Genomic DNA, 24,533 nt, shown 5'->3' with positions numbered 1-24,533 from the left:
ATAAATACATTTATATAATTAAAAATTATTTTTGAGAGTTATTGTTAATTAACATAAGAAAAAATTGAAAACTATTATAAAATATTTTAAAATAAATAAATAACTAATATAAAAAATGAGGGAACTAAAATCTCTTGAAGAAGAATAATTAATAATGTGCCAACCTTAACTATTCACATCATTTGACTGTATTTTGCTAGTTTTACATCTAACAAACTATATCAATATACAAATCTATATTAATTGAACATTTTTTTTATCTATTGAGATCTTTTTTTCAGTAAAAAGTAATACTCAAAACTAACAGGATGGAATAATTTAAATTGAATTCACTTTTAGACGCAGTAAACATAGAATTGAAAACTTAGATGAAAAAAAAAAAGGTTGAAAACTTAGACACATCATATCTTTGTCGTTGTTCGTTGTTAAAAAAAAAGCTTTGTCGTTATTAGGGGTGGGCACTTCGATTATTTTATCGGTTTGGTTCGGGTTCGGTTCGGTTTGGTTAATTCGGTTCAATGATTTATCCAACCAAAGTAAACCATAGTTAGTTCGGTTTGGATCGGTTTCGGTTCGGTTTGAACTCAGTTCGGTTTGAATTCGGTTCGGTTTTAAAACACAAACGCATGGTCATAAAATCATCGTGTTGACGATTATAAAAAACTAAATTATGTTGACTAAATTCATTATAAAACCGAAAAAAACTTTTAGAAACACAAAACATTTATAAGAGCACAATCAAATCAAAGTTAACTATAATAAATAGAAAATTAAAAAAACATCATTAATAATACCTCTACAAAATAAACTATGTAAACTAAATATAATGTAAAACTGAAACAAAAACTTTAACAAATTATAAACATCAAACAAAAATTAATTAAAGTAAATAAAAAACTAAAAAAAAAATCCTTAATAAAATTAACAATAACTTTAGTCTTAGCATTTTAGTATATTGTATATTGCTAATATGCACATTGGTTATGGGTTCGGTTTAGTTTGGTTCGGTTCAACGTGGTTTGGTTCGGATCGGGTTCGGTTTGGTTGGTTCGGGTTGGGAAAATCTTAAACCTAACTGTTTGATAATAGACTTTGGTTCGGTTCGAATCGGTTTCGGTTCGGTTGGTTCGGTTCGATCGGTTCGGTTCGGTTTTTTTGCCCACCCCTAGTCGTTATTGTATAATGGTAAAATCAAGCTGCTCCAACTTTACATTCTTCCCCATCTTTTTTTTCTTTCCTATGTATGTATATTGAGTTTTCTTTCTTGTGCTCATCTACCTTTCTTCCTTTTGATTGCTATAATTCTTCTCCCATTTTTATTTCAGAGGAAAGCTACAAACTTGATATACTATATCATTCAGAAAAAAAAAGAAAATTCTATTTTGATCCGTACGTCAACAAAATTAATGCCACTTTATGAACATAAAAATGGAAAACTAACATAAGACTTGATCTTGATCAAGTCATGGGGTCGTTGTCGTTTCCCCTACCACGCTATTATGCCCCGTTCGTAGCTTTCTAGTTCACCGCATGTTTCTTTCTTCTTCCTCTTCTTGGTGTTGCTTGTTTGGGGCTTTGTAGTTGTGCTTTAAGGTGAGTCTTTTACCCTCGTTTTCTGCAAAAAAATCACCAAAAATATGCAAACAATAGATTAATACCGTTCATCAAAGAAGAGGAGTGCATTTGAAATGTGATTCACGTATTCTGTTTACTTTTACCTTCATCAAAGAAATAGTTATTCTTATGTTTAATATCTGTAATGGGTAGAAATATAAATGCTTGATTAATGATAAAAGAAAAAAAAAACATTTTTTTGAACTTGTCTGTTGGGACTTTTCTTTTTGTCAAAACCCGTTGGGATTCTTCTCCATCTCTTTCCTCTACCTTTACGGTTCAAACCAACGCGGAACATCATATATAAGACAAAAACATGACTAAAAGTCAATTTGTATACGATAAACTCATAAACAAATTTGTAAGATAGTTGAATACGCTCTGTGAAAGAATATGTTTGGAAATTGTCAAACAATATTAAAAACATATTTGCAAATATCAATTTATACATAGTAAATTCAGATACTTACCCTTTCAAAAAAAAATTCAGATACTTACCCTTTCTAAGTTGTTGAGAAAGATCTTAGTTTCTTTTTTCGAAAAAAGAAGTTTTGAACACAGGAATCTCTTAAACACCATCTCCAACCTGAATCATGCAAAAAGAATTAGAGTGTTAAGTTAAGAAGGAAAAAAATATGAATAGAAGCGAGACTTAAACTTGTGTAATTTTTTTGCTACACTCAAACATACAAAAATGATGAAGAAGAAGCTACGGCCTACGGTGAAAAAAAGAAGAAGATAGGGAATACAATCAGTTGCTTGAATGTTATATAAGAGTTAAAACTGTTTGAGGTCGTGTGAGAAAATATAGGGATATGAACTTGAAATTTAAGTATAATAAATATTTATTTGAGATTAGAACGTGCTAGTGTCGATGAAAGAAAATCAAGGAATTTATGTTTTTAACAATTTTAGGAAACTTTTAAACGTACAGATTTTTTATTGCCATTACTTTTTTTATTTACAAAACTATGCCACATGTCAATTTTTGATTGGCGAGATGACTTCCGTTTTAGTATATAGGGATCTGTTAAACATTGGACTAATTATACGAATTCCTTGTTTAACTTTAATTGGTCATCACCTAAAAGAATCAAATTAACAAGTTTCCTACACATTGAAATAATGAGAATGTAATATTGGATAAATGATCAGTTTTTAATCACAAAACTTGTTTTGCAGAAGCTTCACAAGCCTAACCATAACAATATTGAATTCATGATTTTATATCAAATTAACTTGATTCATTAGAATGTAAACACAAAGATATATATACAACTCAAAGTCGGTATTATAAGCCTAACAATAATAGGAATTGAATCCTTATTTTACTAGTCTAGACCTTATCTCAATATGAATATGCCTTATCTATCCAACAAATAACCTTGCTCCATACTATCATAACTAACCCCCACGTTGTAATAAACTGTTGATAAAAAAAAAACTCTTGATTCGTTCGTGTTGGTAACATATACTGTACTATATTTGGTACTCATGACAGATGCTACACAAAAAAAACTGTGTAATAAGGAACAAAACAACAATGACATCTAGACGAAATCAAGAATATATAGAGTTTCTACTTTCTGTATTACAATATTTAAATGAATTATTAATTTCATTACAAAATACATACTCGAATAACATAAAACTAAAATGTATTGGTATGTTTGTATAACCTATTAAGTTATTAACTGATGATATTCGCATCAAGTGGATGGAAGTTCACATCTCTGCAATTGACAATTTGACATTTGCACCTTTTTTTTTCTCATCAGCTAAATATTTATTTGTTTATTTATTAAAGTCAAAATTAGAGAATCTTGAAAGTCCGCTTCTGTCGGCAGCGATCCCATGCGGCGATCCTCGTCTGAACCTTCTCAAAATCCGACACCCGACAAGGTATCGTAATCCGACCCGATTGTTCAAACCCGTAAACGCGCTCAGCCTGCTCCAGCAACTGCCCGAACAGAGGATGGTTAAAGTAAATCACCGGAACCACCACCCGCCGCGTATCGTCGCCGGACTCTCCCACGTGAACCACTAAATGTCCCTTGGGAACAGCCGTCGGTTTCAGTTCATTACCTAGCCGGGCCTGACCCGGTTTATTTCCTCCGCAAAGCCTATTAGCTCCACGACGGAGGCACCGTGCTAATGAGCAGATTTTTTTAACCGGGTTGAGGATTCCGGTCAGACATTGGCGCTTCCCGGTTTGGATTCTTCTACTTCGGATTATCCATTTGAAGATCTTTACGAATCTGTGTCCGATCTTGAAACCTCTGAGCCTCTTCATTGTTATGCAGAAACAAAATGAAAACTTTTGGAGAAATTGTGATTTAAAACTACGTTTTTTGAAGTGGAGAAGATGATTTGATCGAAAAGAATGAAGCTTTGATTTGCCCTCTGTTTTGTGTTACAGTTCAAGATGAAGAAGAAGACTTGAGTTGGTTCTGAGAATAGAGCAAAGCAACCCTCTTTATATAGCCTTTGAGGTGTGACCGTTGAACGGTAATTTGTGTGTGCGTGTGTGTATATACCCACATGTGCATATTTGATGTGGTGTTTTCCAAATTTAACATGTCACTAGCTAAGTGCCAAATCTTTTTGATTTTTTAATCTAGTAAATAGTTTGATGTGTATTTTACAGTTCTTTATTTTCTTGAAATATTATTTTCATCGTATCATGTAAGTTAAGAGTAGGTTTTACTTTTTTCTAAAACAAAATTAATTCTTCGTTCTTAACATGTTTACCAAAAAAAAAAAAAATTAATTCTTCGTATCACGAGAAATTTATGTTTATCGAACCTTCGTTGCTGTTTACGCACATGAGGCTCTATGTTCAGGTAAGACCGGACTATTCATTCAAGAGTATTTGTCAAATTGTTGGACAAAAAAATAACATGCTATTCACGATTTTTTTAACAAGTAGAAGAACGAATTAACGGTTAAGCTTATGTTTTTGGTGACCAGACCTTTTTGTATGGTGTATATCATTACTGAAAGGTCATAGCGTGTTAACGTTTTGAAGGTCAAACTCTCAATTAATGTGCAGAGGCTTTTCAAAGTTAGTCTCAACTTTTGTACGTACGGTAATATGCATTTAAGTGTTGACCTGACCCAAAAGTTTCCTTGTACTGTTTCTTTTATCCCAAGTTCTTCATTGGTGATATATGATCGTTGTATTCGAACTTTAGAATGTTGATGCATCAGCATGATGTCTGTCAGTGATTCTAGAAATGACTTTATTATATTTTCTCTATATGACATATCCAAAGTGATTTTTATGTGTTCACTTGTTATTAAACACCATAATAAACACACCAGCTATTGTCTAGTGAAACTTTTTATGCGTACGCAAGTAAGTTAAAACAATGTTTGTTGTTATAATTGAATCTAGAGGACCCGATTTGGGTTTATTGTTATTATACTCATTTGTTTAATCATCTAAATGTTCAATATGTCGTCTAGTGTACATGCACATATGGGCGTGTCTATCAGTCTATGCATATGGACTGGTTAAGTCTTAGTCTAAGTTTGATAAGAAAACTCGATCTATCCATATAAATATAAAGAAAAACATTAACGGCCATGTTTAAAGATATACACCAGATATGGAGATCAAACATAAACCTTCTACAGATATTAAGTTACTTCAGGTCAAACAAAATAAATATTGTGAGAAATTTTTTAATTCTTTTTTAATAAAACAGAGGATGAAGACAAAAGCCAAACATGTGTGTAGGAGAGACATGGATTAGAGATTTGGTCGGCAGTCGGCACGGTGCGTGCGATCTGCGTAACATGCTTCGGTTCACAGAAAGTGCCCTTTCCTTTTCTCTTAAAAATTCATAATATTCCAACAAGCTTTTTAAAAATATATACATGTGAATAAGACATGCTTTTGTTACCAGGCTGAGATTTTCTATATCAAAATTTAGACTAGCTATGTTCTTTTTTAGTTGGTTCCAAAAAAAAAGGAAGCATGACTTTGATGTTAATCAATAAAAAAATTATTGGGCTATTTCATTTAATCATTAACCAATATTTATAGGTTGATTGACTTTCTATCACGGTTGGTCAATGTAGAATATGAATGCACCCGACGCTCTGTAGTCTTCGCAAATTAACCTCGACCACGGTTTAATGATCTCTCGTGTATGAAAACTCTGTATTAAGGGTTAATTTAAAATAAATGTTCATAAATCTCTCACACATATCTCAATAGTGTTTTCTTGAACTATATAATATAGTTCTATAGTTTGTAAGACATTTTCTGAAAAGTTCATTATAATCGTAAATTAGATACTAGATTTACTTCTCGTCAAAGATGCATTCACAACTATTTTATTAAATTCAGTATATTGCATTTGGAAAGAAAAATAGTTGTTTGGCGAAAAAGAAATGAAAAAGAAAGAAATTGGGAGGCTTTATGGAATAGAAGGATAGGAAGTAACAAATATATGTACTTTTGTGTACCTAATTTTGAAGCATTCGGTACAATACACCCATCATGCATGTGTTCTTACCTTATGACTTTGTTTTTCCTTTAACTTCCATTCTCCAAATAAATTTCTGTAAAATATATGTATGACATATAACTAACGTGGATTTGGTTTACTTATTCTATTAGATAAAGCGTAGTTGAGTTGTTACAGCATGTATCAGAGATTATGAGCTAATGCATGCGATATTGATATCTTTCTAACATCACTTATTGTGGGATACCAGACATAATCGAATATATTGATACAGTACTGATCACATATACAGTTTAGCCTTCTATCCACCAACGAGACGAATAAAGATCTTGGGATATAACCAAATAATCAAGGAGGAGTATCTAGATAACCAGTTCATATATAAAAGCTTCACATGATATATGTAATTATTTGATGTCTTCAATAACTCAAGATGCATGTTTTGATGATAATTTCGAGCTTCTAATGACAACATGACTTAATTATTTGTACACAAATCTATCATAAACTAATTTAGTTATGTTAAAAACTTAATACTAAATAGACCACATGAATCCTCCCAAGCCGACCGAGTAAGATTGAAATAACGACAATCTTAGATATATAATTCTATGCAGGGGTCCATTGCACGAAATAAGTTATCGCAGTTTTATATTATACTTGGGTGTCTTATTTTTAAGATTCAATGAATTTTAATGATGTAAATATATTCTCACAAAAAGTTGACAATAAAAAAAATATATTCTCACAAAAAAAAAGATTCTCAAAATTTATTGAACATCCAAAAAAACTTAGAATGTTTTAAACTGTGTTTGGTTTCATTTTTTGAAATATGAATTAAGAAAATATTTTCCAAGAACAACTTAATAGTGATAAACATATACACAAGACAAAAATACGAGCAGCAAGAGACTAAGATGGAAAGTAAAACGTCAGATACGTTTCGGGGACAAAAAGACAATATGATCAAATGAAAATAAAGTTTGCTATGCCAAATTCTAAATTTGTTTACTTGTTGTTAATCCACCAATCACGGATCTTAATGTTTTGATGCTAAATATATAATCATGTTCCTTATCCTTTTGACATTTTCTGACTTGAATTATATAATCACTAGAATCCAACACCAAACTAGTCAATAATTATACATCGTTCACCAATCACTGTTGGTATAATCAGATTCCTAACATTATATATCGTGCTATCGAACTTTCAATTTACTAGATTTCAGGAAATGAATCATATTTATTTACAAATTAAACGACAAAGAGAAATAAGAAAACAAACTTTCTCATGGCTACATAAAACAGTGCATTATTTCTAGCATATATTAATGTACGAGATGGTCTTACATTTGTTTACTATTCATAGTTACGTGTTTACGTTTAGTCCGCTGAAAAAAACCTTCTTATAATTAGTGTATACTTCTTCATACGAGACCAAAGAGGGTTTTCAGCTAATCTGTTGTTTGTATGGATCTTACTGGTCGCTGAGCAATGAAGGTGACAACTTTTAGTGAACATTCCCTAAATTAAATCAAAATCTGCTACCGACCAATTCTATAGAGAAAGATGATGGTTTTATTTATCTAATCTTTAGGCTCTTAGAGGCACCTCGATCCACAACTTTTCTCGTCTTCGTCTGGTTTTTGTTATGGCATAGAAAGCCGTCTCTCTCAAATGGCAGAAAATACAGATATAGCAACTGCTGATAGAATTCATCATCTTCCACAACTTCAGGGTCTGTTTTTTCTTCAACAAATATTTTGCAAGTAAAGAAGAAGAAGATAGAAAAACTCAATTTAAGCTTATTGGTTTCTTCAAGTAAAAACATAAATGTATTTTTGGAAGTAAAGAAGAGGAAGATAGAAATACCTTTTTGCAAGTGAAAAAAGAAAATAATTTTTGCAAGCAAAACGAAGATGACAGAAGAAAACAGACCTTAAGAATTTGTATAATAATTGGTTAAACGTTTGATAATTCAAAAAATTAGGAACAAGATTATAAAATCTTTGACTAGCTTAAATTTAGGTAGAGTATTTACTGCATACAGGTATTTGCTTATGATTTACATTTTGTATACAAAAAATCATTCACATTTGTAATTTAACTTCTAAGATATGAGATTTTTGTTGATGTAGGCTTATGATTTGAGTTAACAATTTTATAAAGAATTCAAGTTAAAGTTGTAACTCTGAGTACAACATATCTTAAATCAAATTTAAAATAAAAAAAAAAATTTAATATTTGGTAACATTTTTGAATTAGAAACTTAACTCAAACTTAACCAAAGGTAATTCTTGTCATCGATCAAAGCCAAAATATATACATGTCAAGAATGTGTAATATTAGATCGATCAAATGAGTTGATCAAACAAAACTGTGATAGTACCTCTTGATTTGGTTCCATGGTTCCCCCAGGCTCTATGGATGGCCATCAAGCCCAAGTTCTTGGATGGATTTATTTCCCAAAACCAAAACTTACGTTCCAGAAACAAAACTTACGTCAACCTAACTAACATTTTCAACTTTTGGATAAAAAGAGTAAACAAAAGGAATCTAATGAATCAAGACAACTTTCAAGTCTCAACAAAAATATATGATGAACCCTAGCTATTTCTTCATACAAACATCTTGCAACTCCATAAAAAAAATAAAAAATAATGACTTCATAGATGAAACAATTAGATCGGTCTATTCTATACCCCTTAGATCACTTTCAAGGCTCTTGGAACGTGGCGTAATTGGTATAGTACTATTTTCGTAATGTATGTGTCATCTTGGTATATAACAACTATCCGTTCAAATTTCATCGAATGTCTCTGTACAGATCACACCTTCACTAATAATTGAATAAAGCCAAAATTTGCATTGAACATTACCTTTAGTCTCTCAAGTGTTCGAGAGCAGAATGGACTTAAAATTGGAATAGTACTAATGCTTGAACCGAAAGAAATTGAAATTCAGGATATTCGGTTTAGTTTTCAATATAACCGACATCACCGATTCAGTTATCCTGCATTCCCTCCAAAAAACAGAGCGACCTTCCTTACGTATAAAAGGAACACTCAAGAAAAAAAAATCTGAGAAACAAATCGTCTCCGAGAAAATGCCTTCCCCTTTCTCTATCTTCTCCCGCAAGAAACCCACTCGTCGTTTCAATGACTTCTACGCCGACTGGTCCAAAACCCTAACCGACAACTGCCTCCCTCTCCTCCGCCAATCCCTCTCCTCTGCCGCTTCCGCTTCCGTCCTCTCCTCCAACGTCGACCTCGTCCTCCGCCACCTCGTCTTGTACTACGAAACCCTAGACCTCGCCGCCGACCCCAACACCATCCCTTACCTCCTCTTCCCTTCGTGGCGCAACTCCCTCGAGACCCCCTTCCTCTTCCTCGGCGACATCCATCCTTACCTCCTCACCAACCTCCTCCGCTCCTTCATCGACCGCGAGAATCAAGATTCCGACTACGAAGACGAGGACACCCTCCGCTTGATCCCAGACCTCGTGAACCAGCCGCTGAAGATCGCCACCGCGTGGAAAGATCCGTCTGACGAGCTGGTGATGAGGATTGATCAGATTGAGTGCACGATGAGGCTTATGGTTCCTGTTCTTATGGACCGCGTGAGGAAAGCGCAGAGAGGGTTCGTGTCTCGCGTCTCCGAGAACTGGATCTCGTCGTATCAGGTGGGGAAGAAGAAGAAGACGGCGGTGACGGCAGCTTCGGCGGCTGTGGAGGATGCGGCCAAGGCTGAGATGGAGGAGCTTGTGAGTATCTTTGTCGATGCGAACCGTTTGAGGAAGAGTGTGATCATGGACATCGTTGGAGCTACGAGCGAGCATCAAGCAGCTCTGTTTCTTGAAGGGTTGTGTCAGTTTCTTGCTGGGTTTAAAGATCAGGTTCTTCTCCAAGATTTCGAGGTCGTTGCATTGCCAAATTAGGAGAAAAAAAAACTCTGTTTTCGTCATGGTTGAATCAAGATTTGATTAGTTGTAGAACGTTTCAAAACTTTTGTAAATTTCTATGGAGTTTGCACCCGGTTATGTTACAGATTACATGCTATTAAAGACGGTTACAGCCGGTTCTCATACGGTTAAAGATGTAAATGTTGAGATTTTGAACAGATGATATGTTTTTGTAAGTTTTTCACTGTTCTTGGAAATGGAATGTTGCTTACTTGTTTAGCCCACATGTCAAATCGTTTATTTAGTTTTCATTTCGTTTGGAATGGTAATAGTTATGGTTTGTTTGGATATTTTTGGTTTGGTTTCTAGATTGATTGGTTTTCCTTCCATTTCAACATGTTAAACCAAATTTTGCATCTAGCTGCAGAGCTGCCCATCAGTGGAACCCATCGCATAGCTGAAGAACATTATCGAGCCCATAAGCCTAGAATTGTATCTAACCTTTATATGTCCAAATGGTACAATTGTTTAGACTAGGCCCACCAGCATTGGAGACTTTTTAAAAGACAAAGGAGCATGCACCGTTAAAATAAATAGCATAGTTTGAACTTTGATGTCGATTAAATTATTCATCTTATGAACGTGTCGTACAAATAAACTTTTGTTTGTTTTAAGAATTAACTGAAACAGTTTGAATATATTGAAGTAATTTGAAGTTTACATGGTTTCAAACGCTAAAAATGAATTAATTAGACGTTTACATGGTTTCAAACGCTAAAAATGAATTAATAAATCGTTTACATGGTTTCAAACGCTTGAAAACGAGGGCAACTCAAAGTCTTCAACTACTCTGTATTAGTAATAAACATAAGGATTTGACAATAACGTAGGCGTCGACCAACTAAGTAATCTCCTTTAGAATAAACGAGGGAGTTAATTAATTGGGCGTTGTCTATATAGAGTGATAGAGAGATTTCAACCGATTTGAAATTATCAAATGCTCATGCACATTATAATAATATATACATATTGCCTGGCCAAACTAGTCTTATATTATTTGAACAAAAAAAAAAATATATATTATAAGATACACGACTTATTCTCAAGGACTTCTTGAATCTATTAGTGCTTATCACTTCTTCTAATTTCTTTAACGAGCCACTGTTAGCTGGCATGTTTGAACATGCGTATAAACGTCCAATAGTTATTTATCTATGTTCAGATACAATATAATATAAGAAATGTCTTTCGGTGAAAAAATGTTAAACAAAAATTAAGCTATGTATAGCATGTGGTATATGAGTCGTTTCTATCGTAGTATAAGTGGATCGTGATTCGTGAATATAGGAACTTTCAGTACATTTTCTGGGTTTTAAAGACAAATCTAATTAGCTTTTTATAATGAAGTGGTTTTCAAAGATCTTTATCTGGTTACTGGCTAGAACCTCATAACTGTGTATGAATTCGTACTTGACACAAAAAATAGTATGCCCACATACATACCTTTTTATTTTAAAGATCTGACTACATCCATACTCGGTTGATACTTCATGGTAGTTATATCACTATATGCATACTCTGTCACGAAATTAGCTGAAAAGTGTGTCATTACTGGGTCATAGTATCAAATTTTTGGAATAATATATACGATATATGCTTGCATGTATAATACGCATTAGGATACGTGGAGACACATATGCAGGTGACTTATAACATTTATATGTTATCATATAATGTTTGCCTTATCATTATCAGTCTGATAACATGTGAACGTTGACAAACTGAGCTTATAGTTAGTGCCTTAGTGGTCGGCACACATTATTTGTTAATTTTGTTTCATTATTGAATGAACATTTCTTTATGTATAGACTAGTTATAAATTATCACATTATGATTTGCCAAACAAGGTACCGCCGGTACCAACAAAGAATAAAGGTCACTACAGGCTGTTTATTCTTTATAGTGATAAAAAAAATATTGCAAAGACTAAAAGAGATAAGAAAAGTAACGGTGATTTTGTCTTTTCAGCCGCATGTTTACATTGGTATGTCGCCGGTTTACATTGCATTGACGGAAGGACCGACGGAGTAAGATGAACTGGTTAATATACTAATACTTAACCCAAAATGCTGTTTTAGATCGAGGATACATTGGATCCTTAAAATTTAGCAAAGACACTTATTGAATCTGTGAATAATGCACTTGCAAGTAACCGTCCATGTTTCTTAAACTGTACTATTTTCAAATATACATCACTTATATTCTTACAACATTCATGTCACTGTTGTGATTCTCTGCTGTTTTAAACTATTCTTATTTATAAAATTCTTCTAGTATATCTCTTACTCTACGGAAGACGATGAAAATTATTTAGCAATAAAAATAGAGAGAAAAAAAAACAATTTTCTTTTTGAAATGCCCCCTTAACTGATCTTGTTGATTTTGGGAGAAATGCTTTTGATGTTACATAATAGATTGAATATCACAATGTCTGATCTGTTGGATCCCTTCTGACTAATGTCGAAATATTTTTAATTGTCTGAATTTGGATCTCCCTTCTGACTAATGTCAAAATATTTCTAACTCTCGACTAACCAAGTAATAACAACTTTATTCTCATCAGAAATTAAATTCAGAACAGATAGGTTTAGACCATGCTCCAAGTTTTAGAAGATATTGATCTGTCAAATACTCGAGAAGGTGTGTGATTTATCGATCTGTAAAATACTGGAGAAGTTATATTTCTTTTGTCAAATCCGAATCATATATTTGTCATTTTCAGATGTGTCATCTTGGCGTCAGTATACGTTTGTGACCGCCACCAGTCATAGGTGCAGCGTTGGATACACGTGGAGAACTTTCCTCAGACAAAACTAAGGGCCTGACTGGTGTAATCGCAGCGGATGCGGTTGCGGTTGCGGGAGTTTGCGGGTGCGGGTGGTTGCGGTTTTAAGCGTTTTCTAGAGATTTGTACGACTGGTACAACTGTTAGAAATTGTTGCGTTTGCGGGACTCTTATGACTGGTAAACTACCAAACGCAACATCTGTTAAATAACAATTTAACAATATTTACATTTTATGTAATTATAAAAATATTAAAAATCATAATAATATGATAAATATAAAATTTATATTTATAAAATCATATTATTCAATTTTAAAAATTTATAGAAAATATTTTAGTTTTGAATTTTTATAATATAAATTGAAATATAATATGAATACATTTTACAATTTCTATTATTTCAATTGAAATTTTTTATTGGATATTTTTAGTATTATTTTTATTTATTCTGTTTTTAAAGAAAAAAAAATTTACCCTCCCGCAACCGCCCGCAACCGCAAACGCTAACTGGAACCAGCTTTTGATTTAAAGAGGTTCGGAGCGGTTTGAAGCGATTTGTAGCGTTTTCTGTGATTGTTTCGAAACGCCAACAACCGCTATGAACCGCAAAAGTTGCGTTTGCGGGTGGTAGCGGGAAAACCAGTCAGCACCTAAATCTACCTGTTTTCTTCTTTTTTTTGACATCTTTTTCTTTTTTTCTTTTTAAATCGTAAGTCTAGCTGTTTTTTTCTTCTTCTAATTTCGCTTCTTCTTTTTTTGAAACCAATTTCGCTTCTTTTTTACCTTTCCCTTTTTAATTCATTTATTAAACATATGCAAAATCATTACTTCTTCGCTGCAATTTATGTTTTACTTTAGTTTCTTCGTTATATGAAGATAAATCTTTCTCCTATGTTCTCAATTTGTGAGAAAATAATTTCGTTAATCTACCATAATGCGTAAAACAGTATTTATATGTAAGATCCACCGTCCACCATCAATAAAGTGATCACGGAGAGCTAATTCCAGCCGTACATTCAGTACAGGGACCCACTTTACAACTCAAACTTTTACTGGTCATGTAGTTACGAGTCCGTGATTTCCAACACCATTAACTAATCGTTAAACTTTTATAAACCTCTAATTTATCCTCATCAAAATTACACATTTAGCCTCAGCATCCACGTCATTCTGTCATTTTCACTAAAAATATACGTGATGGTATATGTCAATTAGAATACATTAGTGTGTTGTGTGTATATACATCTTAATTTGTTTGAATGTCGACATAATTCGCGAACAAGGTATACAAAAAAGGCATATAATGTGCCGAAAAATGACACCGGAACTAAAATAGCCAGTTTATTTAAATGGGCCCATGAAGGCCCAACTAACACGCTGTTACGTCACCATCTCAGATTTAACACGTGGCGCCTGTGCTTTATTCAACTCTCTTGACTCGTAACCACGTGTGTCTATTAGCGAACCAGCTCCCTTTGGCTAACAAACTAACGTCCGCCTTTAGTTTTTTTTTCTTTCTTCTCGCTCAATTTATTGTAGGTTGTAACTTCTTTATTAGTCAACACGGTTTATTAAATTGCTTCTATTTCTTTTTCTGTAGTTTCGAAATAGTAGTATATAGTATTTCCTTCAATTCATTTTAAATGTTGTCAAAATTTTTAAATTTTATTTCATTATAAGTGATTTATATTTTTAATGTAAATGTGATATCATAATTAAAGATTAATAAAAATTTTAATAATTTTAATATATGTTAAGAAATCTTGAACGACATATAAAAACAAAACTAATTCGATAGTAATTTTTTTTCTCTTTGGAAGTGAGAATTCTAGAAACCGTCAGATGTAGTAGTAATTTAGACGGCTGAGTAATTGAGTTTATTGCCTAAAAATCAACGACCAATTCGTTTGGTCAAGGAAGAAAATATATATTTCTATATAAAAAGGTGTGGACTGTAGAATGTACAACAGAACATGAACTGTAAATGCATTGCAAAACATTACTAATTCTTTTTTGAAATGTGAACATTGAAGTAATCAAAGATTCCACCCCAGAATCTGCCTAATGACGAACTCGTTAATCATAAACTAATGTAAATAGTTTTTTTTATTCAGGGAAGCTAATAAGAAACTTAACATGGTCTTAATGGCAAATTTGTAAAATAAATCATACACGTATGGGTGTTTTCGACATTTAAAAGAGGTTAATAACCTTGTTAACCACGTCTCTGCTCTGTCTGACTGTCTCTTTGAGAAACGGACCTGTTATTTGGTTTCTCAAAAACTCTATAAATACCAAAGCCCCCATCTCCTTCTTTTTCTCTCCCTCTCCTCTTTCTTCTCTCCCCTAAAACTCGGGATTTTCAGTATATTCTCTTGCAGTTTTTAGGGTTTTCGTAAAGAAGGAAACAAAAATAAAAAAATATCTCCTTCTTGACTGATTTCTCCTTTCTCGATCTCTAAAGATTCTCTTTCCAAAAGGAGAGAAAATCTGCATTCCTTCTTCTTCCTTGGTGGTGGCTGTTGCCGTTGCTTTGCGTTTACACCTCGTTTGAATCAGGTTTGAAATCTGCACCCCTTTTTGATTCATGAATGGTGGTGTAACATTGGTTTTTCAAGCTGGTTAGATCCACCCTTTTAGGTTTAGCGTTTTCGAGATTTTTTTTTGGATCTCTTGCGTTTTTGTATCTCTGTTTATTTGCAAAACCCTTCAATTTTACATATCTTGAATGTTACTTTCGGCTGGGTTTTTATTTACCTCTTTTGATAAAATAAATAGTGAATATGACTGACTTTAGAGACTAAAAGTTGGCATGTTTGGAATTGTTCGTCTGGTAGTATATACGCGTTCTTTTGGACAGTTTTGAGGACAGAAGAAGAAGCTATAAGTTTTATTTGTCGGTAGCCTTTGATAATAATGATAGTATTATTGGCTGTCATATAGAGAAAGGCAGTTGAAGACTTCTGGTACTTGTCAATATCAGTGGCTCCTTTTCTCTAAAGCCATTAAACAACAATTAAGATGATTAGGTAAAAAGTAAAAAACAAGAAGAAGAGTTAAATAAAAGAGAAAGGACATTACTTTCTTGTTGACTTTGTTATGTTCTCTTCTTTATTGTGTTTTTAAAAAAGTCCCTCTTTTGCAGTCTTATTTACTCTGTCTCTGGTGGATATGCAGGTTTGTAGTTGAAGTTCAAGATCACTTTAAAGCCTATTTCACGTATTAAAAGCCTTAGAGATAATAAGGTAATGTGAAAAGAAACGCTTTCTAGTTTCCAAGAAACACATTAGCTTTCAACATTTTCTGAATATTGTTTTTTTTTTTGTGTATTCAACTTAGTGTTCACTTTTAATTGACCGTTCACCAACAAGCAGTGACAAGAAAACGTTGAAGAAGTGTTTTTTTTTTTCCATTGACAAAACCGTTGGATAAAAAGTGATTTATAAGATCCCATCGAAACTCTCTCTCTTGTTCGAAAGCATTCTGATTTGGATGGATATTAACATAAACAAGACTTCCCCTGTTCTCCCTGAGCCTACAACACCAGTCAGCAAATCAAGACTCGGATCCTCCTTCCCTTCAAGGAGATTCGTCAGTGCGAGGAGGAAGAACCCTAAGCTCGACGATGTTAGATCCAATGGTTGGTTAGAAGCAATGATTTCCTCTTCCCCACCACGTAAGAGGCTTGTCAAGGATTTCAACGTCGAGATTGCTCCTGAAGATGACTTTGCTCAACGGGCTTGGATGGTATAATATAATATCTCATGGTTTGATCTCTTTATTATTTTTCTTAGTTCTCACGTGGTTTCATTCTTGTAATATTGACAGCTCAAGTATCCTTCAGCGATTACCTCTTTCGGGCATATTGCAGCTCAAGCTAAGGACAAGAAGATAGCTGTGTTTCTAGACTATGATGGAACACTCTCTCCAATAGTCGACGACCCTGATCGTGCCATCATGTCTGATGCGGTAAGAATCAAAACCCCTTTAGTATGTTCTGCTCTCTGGTTTGAAACACAATTTGCTAATTGTTTGCTATCTCTCACAGATGCGTGCTGCTGTTAAAGATGTGGCCAAGTACTTCCCAACAGCAATAATTAGTGGTAGAAGCCGTGACAAGGTAGAGACTTTTTAAACCATCTATTAAACTGTATCATCACCAATCCAACCAAAAGTTAAAAACGCTAACACAGTTTGGACTTTGCTCATGTGTCAGGTTTACGAACTGGTAGGACTAACCGAACTCTATTACGCTGGTAGTCATGGCATGGACATTATGACTCCTGCAAGTGCTAATGACACCAACTGTATAAAATCCACTGACCAACAGGTACCAATCATTTTGTACCTCATTTCAAATTTATATGACCAAACAAAACTCTTATAATCTCTTTTTTCCTTTCTTTTCTTTTTTTTTTAAAAATAGGGTGAGGAGGTAAACCTCTTTCAGCCAGCTAAGGAGTTCATACCGGTCATCGAAGAGGTTTACAAAAATCTCGTTGAGCTAACTAAATCTATCAAAGGTGCAAAAGTAGAGAACCACAAGTTCTGCGCCTCTGTTCATTACCGTAACGTTGATAGGGAAGACTGGGAACTCGTTGCTCAACGCGTTCATGACCACCTGAAACAATACCCTCGTCTGCGTCTAACTCACGGGAGAAAGGTACATATACTTGGAATGAACGTAACATCAACAAGGTCTCAATACAGTTAGTTAACTACTTGTTTTGTTGACATGATCAGGTTTTAGAGGTTCGTCCTGTGATCGAGTGGAACAAAGGGAAAGCAGTTGAGTTTCTGTTGGAATCTCTCGGACTAAGCAACGATGATGACTTCCTCCCAATCTTTATCGGAGACGACAAGACTGATGAGGATGCATTCAAGGTACTAAGGGATAGAGAGCATGGTTTTGGAATATTGGTTTCGTCCGTGCCAAAAGAAAGCAATGCATTCTACTCTCTTAGAGACCCCTCAGAGGTACTAATTACATTATAATCTTTAGTCTTTATCATCACATATGCTATGTTTTATGTGTAAATGTAATGGTTGGTATAAAATGGTGTTGCCAGGTGAAGAAGTTCCTCAAGACTTTGGTGAAATGGAGAAAGATGGAAGACTCCACAAGTATTTGATGATTGTTTAGGAGTATCAGAAGAGCTTCATCCAACGCTGTCTTTTTATTTTATTTTATTTTATTTTCACTTTTTAGTTTCTGTTTTTTTTTAACAGTTTCGGCATTTATATTTTAATTTATCATTTTTCCATATTATCCATGGTTAAAAAATGTTATTACAATCAAAACTCTTTTTATAATTCATTTCATAAGTTTCTTAAGGGAAATCTGTCTCGAATGGCACACTCAGTTTATAGAATCTTCTGATTCAGATTATAGATCCAAGTTTAAAAGAAAATGATTAGATTGTACTTTAGTATCAATCCCAAGTATATAAAAAGAAAAGTTAGGCTGGATTGGTCTTCTTTGCTACGTCTAGTGTCTTTGTGCTGACGCCATTACCTCTGCCTTCCTAACTGAAGGATAACGAGCTATGAACATCTCTCGTAATGTTCTTGTATGCTGCTGGTGCTTGATCATGTGCGGAAAAGTCCAGTCATAAGTGGAACCGGTATATGAAGATCGTTACCGGTTCATGTGCATACTGCTGGATAATCAAATAAAGGATACTGAGCAACAATAACCCGAGGTCATGTTGTTATTCACATCTCCTATCCATGGATACTGGTCATGTGGTTAGGAACAACTAAGCTGGTACATGTGCTGATTCGCAAATAGAGAAATCTGAAAAGCCTGACCCTGCAAATCGTGATTTTTATCTGCGCAAATCCTACATTAGAGTTTATATCAACATATAATCTCAAAAATATTAATGTCTTCTACTGAAATTGCTGTGTAAAGAAATTATTCACTTACCATCTTGCTGATCAAATCCTTAAACAAAGTCTATCTTTCTTGAGTTTGTGTTTATCATAAGCTCGTCACTCTGTTTTGGAGGGAAGGTAATATAACTGAATCGTTCTAACTGTAACCACCTGCGATCTCAAAAAATTTTATTGGGTTCGTTAAAATCACCATTTAAATCTAATTTTGCCTATTTATTTGCTTTTCTTATTTTATTTTTGTCAACATTTGCTATTCTTATTTTAGAAATCAAAATTTAACTGTGAGCAAAAAAGGAATTAAAATTCAATTATTGAATTTGAACCCACACATAACCCATTTTCCCCGTTCACGCCATCCGAATTTATTGTGTTCAAAATCGCACAAGCACCGTTAGATTCGCCTCTGGATATCAATAAATTACTTTATGTTTTTAACCAAAAGATTTAGTCTCAGTTACTACCCCCAAATTAACCAAAATCGTGACAAAATATTGAGTCCTTGATGGGTTTTCTATCAAATTTATAAATAACAAGGGGCCAAATTAAAACATTTCTCGAGAACACTAGCACCTATTGTAAATTACCATAAACATTTCCTACCATTAATAAAGAGAGAGAACATAAAAAGAAACAAACCACCACACTCACTCCGACAAAACTCCATAACTATGGCTTCCAAATCCACCGTCACGACATTGACCATCTTCTTCTCCTTCTTCTTCATCGAGCACACCGTTTCTCAGCAAATCTCAACCGTCGATTCGGAATGCACGGGCCGTTGGATCCACATCCGTACACTCCCATCACGATTCAATCTCGATCTCCTCTCAACTTGCAACCACTACCCACTCACCGACGATCTCTGCCCTTACTTAGCCAACCACGGCCTCGGCCCAAAGACCCACACCCGCACCCGAAGCTGGTACCGAACCGACCCGCTTCTCCTCGAACTCATCTTCCACCGTCGGATCCTCGAGTACCCGTGTCTCACACCCGACCCGAACCTCGCCTCCGCCGTCTACCTCCCTTACTACGCCGGCATCGACTCCCTCCGCTACCTCTACGGATCCGACGTCAACTCCAGCGCCGATCACGGGTCGGATCTCCTCTCTTTCCTGACCCGAGACTCCCCCGAGATCTGGGCCCGCCGCTCGGGCCACGACCATTTCCTCGTCATGGCCCGGCCCGCCTGGGACTTCTCTCAGCCGTTGACCGTTGACCCCGCCGATCTGGGGAACGTCTTTCCTGGAGCGACCCGAGTTTTTCAACTTAACGGCGTTAACTCTCGAGTCGCGTTTCTGGCCGTGGCAAGAGCAAGCGGTTCCTTACCCGACGTCGTTTCACCCGCACAGCTTGCCGTTTTTGGAGTCTTGGATCCGAAGAGTCCGTCGCTCGCGGAGAACGTCTCTCATGCTATTCGCCGGGGGAGGAGGAACGTCGTCTACTCCGAACATCCGCCGGAGCATCCGGCTAGAGTGCACGAACACCACGACCGAGACAGAACAGGAGACCGAACAGGAAAAGATCAAAACATGCGACTTCGTGGACTGCTCGAACGGGATCTGCGAGCACGACCCGATCCGGTTCATGAGACCGATGCTGCAGTCCTCCTTCTGCTTGCAGCCGCCGGGAGACACTCCGACTCGGAAGGCGACGTTCGACGGGATCATCGCCGGCTGCATCCCGGTGTTCTTCGAGGACCAGACGGCGAAGATGCAGTACGGGTGGCATCTGCCGGAGGAGGAGTACTCGGAGTTCTCGGTGACGATCGCGAAGGAGGATGTCGTGTTCAGAGGGGTGAGGATCGCGGATGTGTTGATGAGTATACCCAAGGAAGAAGTGGCGAGGATGAGGGAGAGAGTGATTGAGATGATGCCTAGGGTTATGTATAGACGGCATGGTGCTTCCATGGGGTTGATGAATAAGAAAGATGCTGTTGATATCGCTATTGATGGTGTTTTGCAGAAGATCAGTTCTAGGGTTTGACTTTACTTTACGACACACTTAAAAACAGGGATTTGTTATCACGTTGTTGTTGTTTGTTTGGTATCTCTTGTAATTTAGTTTGTTCATGGTGAGAAAATTTTGGATTAATCTTAATTATATATAGTATTTTGTAAGTTGGATTGAAAATGTGTTTTTTGGTTGGTTACAGTATGATATATACTCTGTTTTTGGGGACAATTTGGAGTTTAAAAGCCACGAGAAAACTAAATCTCAATTAAAAAAAAAAAAACTCTGGTCTGTGAAGACATGAAAGATCATTGTGAAGACAGGAAGAACGTTTGATGACTTGAACTATTCCTCTGGTCTGATTTGGTGTCTGGAGTCTGCTTCCACTTCCCGTACCTTTTTTTTTTAAAATGCTTTCGCTTCGTTATTGAATACAGTTACACTTCTTACTTCTCTATACATTGATGAAATCATACGTTTTGTGATTATATTGATTTCGAAAAGTACATGCAAATGTTGGAATTTATAGTCCTGGCGTGGACATGGAGAAGAACAGATAGTAGCCAAAATCTTTAGAGCAAGCACAAGTATTATAAGGAATCCAAACAGCATTAAGAGGAATATTACTCTATAAGAGTTGAAATAGAGAACAATTAACTGTCTGATGTTTAAAATGAAAAACCGAATGCTCATAAAACACATTTATTGAAATCCAAAAGAAAAGGCTCCAAGTCATATGTTGGAAAGCCATGAACATATGGCTCTCTGACTTTTTGCGTAGACCATTTATGGCTTGCAGCATCTCCTAGAACCCACAACACAGAGTCTCAAGTAATAATAAAGGGATATGAAAGCATTGGACAAAGTTACATAAGCCACTTCATATTCTCCACATAATCTACATAGGTATCAATAAATCTATACTGATGCGTCAACTCTTGAATCCCCTGAACATTGACATTTGTAAAAGTTTCACCTTCCAAATTGTAGAAGATTAGGTAAAGAGAATGTTCATGGTTTCCCGGCGACCCCCACACAAATTCACCTGTACTAGTCATTCCTACAAACCTGGTACCTGTGATCATGTTCTTCCCCAAAGAAGACAGTTCGTAGATATGCTTGAACCATTTATGATTTTCAGCATCTTCTATAACCCAAAACACAATCCTGGTTTGATAAGTATCCTCCCGACGATGTACACCTAATCTATCTTTGTAGTTGAACAAAGTCAAAGAAGAACAAGTATTAGAATACCTCATTTCTTCGTTCGTGTTGATAAAGCTGAACTTCTCAGACCCAACGTTGAAGCAAACTATCTCAGAAGAATAATAACTGCACCGGCCAGTTCCGAAATATAAAACACCGTTTATGCATAGTTCACGCCATATTATAAAGTTCTCCTCAAAATGGAATTTGCGTTCGACCGGTCTCCAAAAACGCTTTCCAGGCCCCAGTGTCAAAACCTGATGAGTATTATCTCTAACTTCATAAGGTGAAGAGGTCCTAGTCATACACAACACTTTGAACTGTTTACGCTTTGGATCGTAGCCTAGATACATTCCCACAATCTTGTCTCTCGCTTCTGTGTCCTTAGCAAGTAAATTCTTTTCTCTCAGAAGCACTTTGGGCAAGGTTAGAAACTCTCCCGTGGCAGGGTTACAGACCACCCGTACCTTTTTTTTTCTCCGTTCCTGAAGCAGGAACAGTCCACAAACCGGTGTACTTGTGGAAGTTGCAACTTGTTTGGGAAAAGACGTATAAGGGGCGGCTACAAGGGAAGAGTTATCGTCTGGATTATGAGGCTGAAGTGTAGAGTAGAGACACAACTTACCATCAACTTTGAAGGTGAAAAGGAGACGTGGACGAGTGCTAGACTTTGTCAGAAACAGCTCAGTGAAATCTTCACGGCGAAATATGGATGCCCAGGATTTTGATACGCAACGAAACCTAGCTATGGTCTTTGCCGGAACCAGAGAGAGTACATCCATGAGCAGATCAACTGGGATTGGGTTCGATGATTGTGTTTCATGTCGGCAGAACTTCTGTTTCAACATTTTCACGGGGGATGGATTTTGCAACCCTAGAAAATATTGTACGTTGATTGACTTATACATTCTATCATTATTTTATTGATATTTCTATAGATTTTTATAGATTCATATTTACCTTTTTCAGAAAATATCAGTCCTTTTGTACAAGTAAACATATGATTAATTTTCCTTTTTCTAAAAGTTTGCAATAATTAGTCTCTTCCAATAAAATATGTTTTTCTGTTAAAACGTTTATTTGGTTATAATAAAAATAATAATGATATACATAGAATTATGCTAATATGGTAAAATGAATGCAAAAATTATTCATTGCAAGTTTTTGGTTATTTAACTAGTGTAAAGTTTGTGTGCCATTTTAATAAGGAAGACTCAGAGAATAAGTGTGGCTTGATCTATGAAAATGGATTGTTGCGTGTTCCTAAGGATCACATGCTCAGATGCTTTCTGACCCTATCATGGCCATGGATGGAGATGATGAAGAAAACTCTATAAATGAGGATTTGTAATTCATCTCTCTTGGTGTTGTTATCAGTAAATTTGGAAAACTGATGAGTTTCTTCCATCTCCCAGACGCTCACTTTTGCATGGGTCAACGTCTTCTTCTTCTCTGGATTTGTTGCAGGGCTGTTTCCTCCTTTTAGCTTCAGACCTCTCAACTCTCTACAATGCCAACAGTATCTGAAACTTCCTAATCTTATCTTATAGCCAAAATACCATTTCCGCTGACTCAGAGATTCAGATCAATTTTACGTTGTGCACTGTGGATGTTAGCTATGTGACTATGTGAGCTGCCGTTCGTGGTATGTATCTAGTTACATAAACAACGGCACATGTCTGTTTTCTATTGCCGGTTTTGTTTACATTCATGAGCTTATCGTTCACGTCTCAGGTACGTCTTGAACTTGTTTGGATTAAGAGGCTTCTTCAGTCTTATTCGTGAAGATGAAAATGGTTAGTGTTCCCATACTACACCTCACTTCACACCACTGTTCAGTGTCAATGTCCTGGAGAATTCTTTAGTCATTGCAAGTCTTCTGTTTCTTATGCAGCAGCTGATGAGACACAACGAATGATACGAACTGGTGGATTAATGGATTTGGTTTTGATGCATCAAAGGTATATATAATAAGAACCTTCTAGACTTTCTTGGTTCATTCTGATCTTGGTCCAAAACTGATAATTGTACCGCTGCATTTGCAGATTGATGGGCCACAGAGAGCTTGAGTGCAGAGAAAGATGGTCTCAAGTCTCGACATTATTCAACATGCGTGCACTGAATCTATTTTGAGAAAACTTGTGCAGAAGAAACATTCTTGTTCTTTAGTTCTCTGCATGTAGCTAGATTCTTCTGTGTTTTATTATCATCCTCCATTGTTGTCACAAAAAACGATATGTACCAAATTTTCTTTAGTGATACGCAATTTGGTAGAGGCTTTGTGAAAATGTCTCAACTGAACTATACAATTATGTTCATGCTTCTAATTAATAAGTTCTTTAGAATAGTAAATTCATACAAAACAGATTATTCATAGTGTTGATTACCCTATAAAACTAGTATAATAATCAAAAACATAAGTATTGAAAATAGTACAAAGGAAAACAGTGCACCTTAGCTTTAACTGATATGTTTGGTAGAATAAAAATATTATTAAAACACCACTGTCTTATGTTCACAGTTGAATGATTTGTTATCCTATGTGTTACTGTTATCTAACATTGATAACACTATTTTCCTTATTGGCACCGTAGAGATTTCTTCCAATCAACAATGAATTAGACTTAGGTATATT

General features: G+C 35.4%; 5 protein-coding genes and 1 long non-coding RNA gene across 6 annotated transcripts; 3 read left to right on the top strand and 3 right to left on the bottom strand.

Annotated features, from left to right (window-relative positions):
- Positions 1–1,724: 1,724 nt before the first annotated feature.
- Positions 1,725–2,389, bottom strand: LOC130508452 (uncharacterized). The gene is made up of 3 exons (XR_008942892.1): positions 2,305–2,389; positions 2,113–2,200; positions 1,725–1,884 (listed from the first exon to the last, which is right to left on the bottom strand). It is a non-coding gene; the product is annotated as an uncharacterized LOC130508452 (long non-coding RNA).
- Positions 2,390–3,163: 774 nt separating this feature from the next.
- On the bottom strand, positions 3,164–4,179 carry LOC108840476 (auxin-responsive protein SAUR36). Its single transcript, XM_018613306.2, has one exon. It carries the CDS (start codon positions 3,905–3,907, stop codon positions 3,428–3,430), a length of 480 nt encoding a protein of 159 aa, XP_018468808.1. The 5' UTR covers positions 3,908–4,179; the 3' UTR covers positions 3,164–3,427.
- Positions 4,180–9,164: 4,985 nt separating this feature from the next.
- Positions 9,165–10,188, top strand: LOC108840967 (protein INAPERTURATE POLLEN1). Its single transcript, XM_018613761.2, has one exon. The coding sequence runs from the start codon at positions 9,201–9,203 to the stop codon at positions 10,029–10,031; it is 831 nt and encodes a 276-aa protein (XP_018469263.1). The 5' UTR covers positions 9,165–9,200; the 3' UTR covers positions 10,032–10,188.
- Positions 10,189–15,142: 4,954 nt separating this feature from the next.
- LOC108822326 (probable trehalose-phosphate phosphatase G) lies at positions 15,143–18,154 on the top strand. Its single transcript, XM_018595371.2, has 9 exons — positions 15,143–15,400; positions 16,019–16,086; positions 16,181–16,588; positions 16,670–16,810; positions 16,890–16,961; positions 17,058–17,171; positions 17,268–17,504; positions 17,585–17,818; positions 17,911–18,154. Exons 3-9 carry the CDS (start codon positions 16,334–16,336, stop codon positions 17,971–17,973), a joined length of 1,116 nt encoding a protein of 371 aa, XP_018450873.2. The 5' UTR covers positions 15,143–15,400; positions 16,019–16,086; positions 16,181–16,333; the 3' UTR covers positions 17,974–18,154.
- Positions 18,155–19,314: 1,160 nt separating this feature from the next.
- LOC108816843 (probable xyloglucan galactosyltransferase GT19) lies at positions 19,315–20,872 on the top strand. Its single transcript, XM_018589406.2, is given in 2 exon segments — positions 19,315–19,959; positions 19,961–20,872. Coding segments are annotated over 2 exon segments (1,317 nt in total). The 5' UTR covers positions 19,315–19,407; the 3' UTR covers positions 20,726–20,872.
- A 506-nt stretch (positions 20,873–21,378) lies between these two features.
- LOC108839463 (putative F-box protein At1g53360) lies at positions 21,379–22,790 on the bottom strand. The gene has a single exon (XM_018612222.2). It carries the CDS (start codon positions 22,744–22,746, stop codon positions 21,559–21,561), a length of 1,188 nt encoding a protein of 395 aa, XP_018467724.2. The 5' UTR covers positions 22,747–22,790; the 3' UTR covers positions 21,379–21,558.
- Positions 22,791–24,533: the final 1,743 nt, after the last annotated feature.

Source organism: Raphanus sativus, chromosome 2 (assembly GCF_000801105.2).
Source record: "Raphanus sativus cultivar WK10039 chromosome 2, ASM80110v3, whole genome shotgun sequence".
NCBI classification, from domain to species: Eukaryota; Viridiplantae; Streptophyta; class Magnoliopsida; order Brassicales; family Brassicaceae; genus Raphanus; species Raphanus sativus.
The sequence above is the reverse complement of the archived record's forward strand: the minus strand, read 5'-3'. Positions and strand labels throughout refer to the sequence as shown.